The 6,000-nt window shown below is 37.7% G+C and overlaps 1 protein-coding gene across 1 annotated transcript; it reads left to right on the top strand.

The window, feature by feature from the left end:
- Positions 1–2,294: 2,294 nt before the first annotated feature.
- Fam237b (family with sequence similarity 237 member B) lies at positions 2,295–2,669 on the top strand. The gene has a single exon (XM_077795899.1). The coding sequence runs from the start codon at positions 2,295–2,297 to the stop codon at positions 2,667–2,669; it is 375 nt and encodes a 124-aa protein (XP_077652025.1).
- Positions 2,670–6,000: the final 3,331 nt, after the last annotated feature.

Here is a 6,000-nt window from a genome sequence, read left to right as displayed (position 1 = left end):
TAGAAGGGGCACATAAGGGTATTGTTGGGAAGAACCAATGATTAGTCACATTAATTTCACTATAATGATGAGAACAGGATAGAGCTCTGATAGTGGTTAGTCCTAGCAATGAATGGGGCTTAGGGGTTTTGGATTTGGCATACATCTCACCCCACATTCTCACCATCCTAAGTCAAGATCTTGTGAGGAAGAGGACACACTTAAGGGGAGGAGGGACTAAAGCAACTTGTTTTGGATCATTGTTTCTGGGGTTTGGGCACAGAAGACAGACTTAAACACAGTCCAAAGGATGTGCCAAGACTGGAACCCATGGGCAATATACAAGTATAACAGGGACTTGTCGACGCCTTCCTTGCTTCTATTGAAGGCTACAGAAAACTCTTCCCAGAGTTAAAGGTATATTTAGGTGGTAGGGAAGGTATGTTTGTGCGCGTTTTAGTGTTATTAATTTAAACAGTGCTTAACCCTTCCTGGACGATTAAGACTGTTAACAGGTCTCCACACTTTGAAGAGTTTTTCTTTGGATAGAATAGGGGTGGTGGCTGGGTGCAGAGAGAGAAGATAGCTTGGGAGTGTTGACTGACTACTGCCAAGATGGATATTCTCAGCAAAGAGAAAGAAAACAGGAGACAGGAAGAAAGACCCTGGGGCTTTAAGTGCAGCAGGAGCGGCAGGAAAGGCAAGGGTGCTGCGCGTGGCGAGCCCGCTGGTCCAGGGTCTGGTGGTGGCAAGGTGAGGGCGGGGCCTCGGGAGCGTGGCCACCCACTGGTGCCCCCTCGCAAGGTCCCTAGAAAAGAAGCGCGGTTCGGGCTGCTATCGGACTCCGGAGCTCCACGAGGCTGGAGTGGACCCACAGCGCAGCTTTCCGCTAGCCGGAGGCTCCCAGCGCCCAAGCGCCGCGCCGCCGAGAGGGTTCCCCAGAGCCACTGGGCGCCCGGCGAGCGCTCTAGGCAGGTCTCCGAGCTAGGTCTCCCGCCTTTCGCCTGGCTCCGGGGGTGGGTCCTGAGACCTCGTTCCTCCAGAGTCCGAGGCCCCGCGTCTTCCCAGTGAGGAGCAGCTCGCCACTGGACACCGACGAGAGGTACTCGATTTTCGCGCTGGTTCTCTTTTTTGCGTCCCAGAGACGCGACACAGGGCGGAGGGTGCTGGTCGGGAAGCTAACCTGAAATCCAGGAGGAAGAAAATTCGTCGATCCCACCCCTCTCTTTTTAGAACTCAAATCATAAACTGGCCATTGTCAGCTCCGTTTGAGGAATCTGCACAATTTTCGAGAGGTAAAACGACCTGAATATTCTGTTTAACTTTGTTTCGTCTGTTTTCTCTTTGACCTAACTTTTTGGAGGGAGGAGGTGGAAGGCAGTGTAGGAAAGGAGGCGAGTCCTAGGGTTCTGGATCTGCTGTCCTCACTCCAAGTCTCTGAGCTAGCTGTCAAGGTTGTATGCTGTCAGCGGCATTTTTAAAGCCAGCTTGGAAAATAGTAGCTCTGTAGCAATTCATTGCCAACTTAGTCCTTGTTTTCCACTTACGTGCTTACTCCGAGTTACTGATCAATTGGCAGGAAAACTTGTGCAAAGAAACATTAGAAAATGTCAAGATTTTGCTAAACCTAAGTGCCTTGCATCATCTCATACTAGCATATGTCTACCTTGCTCCTTTCATGCTCCTTTATGTATGTATGTTAATCTCCAGCCAGTTACTGAACAACCTAAGACAAGCCACAGATCCACCAGACATTTATCTTTAATGAAAAAATGGAAGCAGCAGTACCTTTGAAACTTAGAATGATGTTTGAGAGATCCAGTATCATTTCGATTAATACATTTGTAACAATTGGATTAAAAAATAATTCCTTGTGGTTACACATAGAATGGACTGCATTTTGATCCTCTGACTTCAAATGTATTCTGGTAGGAGCCTTCAATAAGGAGATAAGAGACCTGAGAAGTTGCCAAGCCATATCACTGAGAATTTTTATTAATCTGCAAAGGGAGAAGGTTTCTTCCAGATGTAAAAGTAAGGAAATGAACCTGCCACATCTTCATAAATGTGTTGGCTTTCAATGGCTCCCAAAGACTGTTTATCAGAATCTTGGTAATCAAGTTGAATTGTAAAATCCTTTCAAAGAAAGGTCTAAGAATCAGCAACTTAGAGGGAAACCAAGAAATACACAGAATTTGGCTCTATCAAAAATATGCTCATTTATAATTTTCTAAGTTTAAATAGATCACTGAGTAATTGAATAATTTTCTTATTAAGTTAAAAATATCCCCCCTCATATTTTTTTTATATAGAATATGGGTTCTGCCACAAGAAGATGGTTCTACCTACTGGGCTGCATTATGCTGATCAATCTGGTTAATGCTGACTTTGAATTTCAAAAGGGAGTGCTTGCCAGTGTCAGCCCAGGGATCACAGAAGACATTGATCTCCAGTGTTGGAATGCTTGCTCTTTGACATTGATAGATCTCAAAGAACTCAAGATAGAGCACAATGTGGATGCTTTCTGGAATTTCATGTTGTTCTTGCAGAAATCCCAGCGGCCTGGACATTATACTGTCTTCTTAAATATAGCTCAGGATTTTTGGGACATGTATATAGACTGCTTGCTTTCAAGGTCTCATGGAATGGGCAGAAGACAGGTGACACCTTCCAAGTATAGTTTTCCATAGAAAATACAGGAGGTAATTTAAATGTGCATTTAAAGAGAGTAGCAGTTTAGCTTTATTAAAAATTAAATATTTCATCCTTCTGATTTTTTTTCAAGTTTATCAAACAAACTAGCAAATTTGACATGTTTAGCTTTTTCCTGATAAGGGTCTTTAATGTTCATTTTTATTGATTTTTATATTATTTAGAAATCATGAGAGCTCTGATACATAAATGCTTGATTCTAAATAATGTTGGATTATAATACAGTTTGATAGATCATTGAAACTATTATTTTATTTTCACCTACAAATAGCTTATAACATTGTAATTATTCATATTAAATTAATTGATGAAGTTTTAAACACCAGACATACTTTTAGTCTCTTTAAATTACTTTTTTTTCAATAGGGTTGTACAAAAGAATAGAATCTCATGAGTAATATTAGAACAAATACTAATTTATCCTTTCTAATCTTACAGGATTGGATTTTATAAAATGTTTTACATTTAAGTGGGAAAATACAGAAAATACCTCAAACAAGATGCCACCAAATGAAAGCTTAAATCTGTCAGTACTTGTGAGGTCAAATATTTCCTATAGTTATTATCAAGATTATAATTTCTAATTCCTTAATTTTGAAGGTTATATTTTTTCTGATGTGCAATTGCTTTTTTGATATTATCATTCCCCTCTTTTCAGGTACTTTTGTCAATTCTTTTTTATTTAGAAAGCATCTTTGTAAAGTATCTTTGTTTTAAAGAAAATATACTTAAAATGCAAATGTGATATGTGTTTTCATAGTAAATGTAATAAAATTATAACCAATTTTATAAGGTATTTTATACCTTAATATTGACCTTAAAATTGTGCCAAAATTAATTCCAGTATTTTCCTACAGTGTAATATTTAATTTTGATGTAATGTACCATGTGGCTTCTAAAATGTGCATTTCCTCATCTTCTCTTATATATTAAAATATTTTTCTATGCATTAAGGACTAAAAACATTTTCCTTTTTATTGTCTGAACTTTTAAAAAAGAACAAAAACAAAAAGGCAGTAAGGAATTTAATTTTAGTAAAGTGCAGTTTATAGAATTTTTTTCTAGGTATTAGCTCAGTTGATTTTTATATTACTATTTATAATTTACATTTTATTCCAAATGGATATGAAGCTTTATCATGAGATAATTCTAAGTAGGAACTTAGAATGATGGGAAATGGCAATAGGAAGTTAATAATATGCAGTTTTGGTTTAGATTAATACTTTGATTACCTTTGGTAAGGGGTACCTACAAATTTGGCCCAGTTACTTACTTTTCAAAGTGAAGAGGGACTTATGAACAGTTTCAAGATTCACTTGTTTACAAAAAACAAAACCACACATTCAGGAGAAGCCCAGTCTTTCCTAGGACTAAGAACCAATAGAAATCTGTCCTATTGGTGTTTATAAAGGCTATCCTGGTGTAGAGCACTATTATCAAGTATCATTATAATGACAGATCTCGTCTATGCAAGCTGAATAGATACACCAAAACCAACAAAATATAAACATTTTAAAACAGCAAAAATAATACTGAATAAGTTTATAACTATTTGATAGTTTGACTTGATTCAAGAATAAACTTTGATATAAAGGAGGGAGCATTTTCTGAATTATGGATCACCCTGAAATTCCAATGAAGTTACACTAGAGTATACTAGGAGTTTTGTACACATACACACACACACACACCCACACACACGCACACACATTTCACACTTTATAAAAACCAATAGGGTATGTGAACCCCAGGCTAACAATCTTCAATGTTAATGAATGAGCCGACTTCACAGGTTTCAGGCATTCTTTTAAAAATGTAATTCCACATAACAAAGCATTGCATAGTAACTGGGTAGCAAATAATATAAGATTGTAAGTCTAATAAAGTCCTATATTGAAAATATTTTATTTTACCAATGAATGGTGGATCCCTAAGCTGAGAAAATCAACTGGTTGGAGAGCAAGGCCAATGTTGTCTTAACAATGACCAGATACATACCCAAGAAGATGCATAAAATTTATTTCCTACAGGTGGGCTAAAGAGGTACCTAGAGGCACAGTATCATGATTTTCCTTAGAAAATAATTTGCTTTTATAACCTGTGGGCAGATGATTAAAACTCAGAAGTTTAGTACTGTAAAGCAAGACTTATGTAATTTTTACCTAAAACTGTCCAATCAGTTGTCATCATTTGCTTATAGTTACATCATTTTATTGCATCAATCATAAAAGTTCTACCTTTAATCAATAAAATTAATAGTTAGCCTTCCAAGCTAAATTAGTTACAAATGGTTTCCTTGTTCTCCTAATTTAATATAATACTCTACTGGACTGTTAAAAATAATGACTGCTGCTAAAATATGCATTCTGTTTTTAGAACAGTTCATCTTAAACCTTTTTGACAGTGATTGGGTATGTTAAAATTCTTTCCAGTTTCTGGTACCAATCTTCCCATCAGTTTATATAAAATCTTATCTTTTTGTTTACCCTTCTTTCATTCATCAAATACTCAATGAATTTGAGGAAACATTGGTGAGCAATCCAGACATAATCCTTGATATTCCAAGTAGTCATTGAGGTGGGATGAAGGTAAGGGTAGAGAAAGATAATGTAACTAATTAAAAAGCAGTTTTATGATGGGCATGGTGGTGCATGCCTGTAATCCCAGCAGATCTGGAGGCTGAGGCAGGAAGATCGCAAATTCAAAGCCAGGCTCAGTAGCTTAAGTGTGTCCTTGAGCAACTTAGTGAGACCCTGTCTCAAAATAAAAAATAAAAAAGGCTAGGGATGCAGCTCAGTGGTTAAGCACCCATGGGTTCAATTCCCAGTATCCAAAAAACAAAACAAAACAAAAAGGTGGTTTTATGGATTCCAAGTGTAAGTTTACAAAGGAGGTGCCAAAAGATATTGGGTGGAGACCTTATCTATTTTTCTTTTGCCTTATTCAAAATCTGACTGGAACAGTTAAGAGATCTTAAAAATACCCACCAATTCTTGTAGGTTTTTTTTTTGTTTTTGTTTTGAGGGGGGTGGTGGTACCTGGGATTGAACTCAGGGGCACTCAACCACTGAGACACATCCCCAGCCCTATTTTGTATTTTATTTAGAGAAGGGGTCTCACTGAGTTGCTGAGGCTGGCTTTGAACTCGTGATTCTCAGCCTCTTTTGAGCTGCTGGGATTATAGACATGCACTACTGTGCCCAGCCTTGTTTTACTATATAGTGAAAACTCAAATCAGTTCCACAGCTTTGGGTTTATGCAGAATTCATTGAGGTTAACTCAGAACTGGTTATTTTCCAAAGAACTTAA

The sequence above is a fragment of the Urocitellus parryii genome, chromosome 3, assembly GCF_045843805.1.
Source record: "Urocitellus parryii isolate mUroPar1 chromosome 3, mUroPar1.hap1, whole genome shotgun sequence".
In the NCBI taxonomy this organism is placed as follows: Eukaryota; Metazoa; Chordata; class Mammalia; order Rodentia; family Sciuridae; genus Urocitellus; species Urocitellus parryii.
The sequence above is the reverse complement of the archived record's forward strand: the minus strand, read 5'-3'. Positions and strand labels throughout refer to the sequence as shown.

Excerpts from the sequence above, each read along its gene's own strand:
- Fam237b (XM_077795899.1), top strand. The coding sequence starts at position 2,295 with ATGGGTTCTGCCACAAGAAGATGGTTCTACCTACTGGGCTGCATTATG.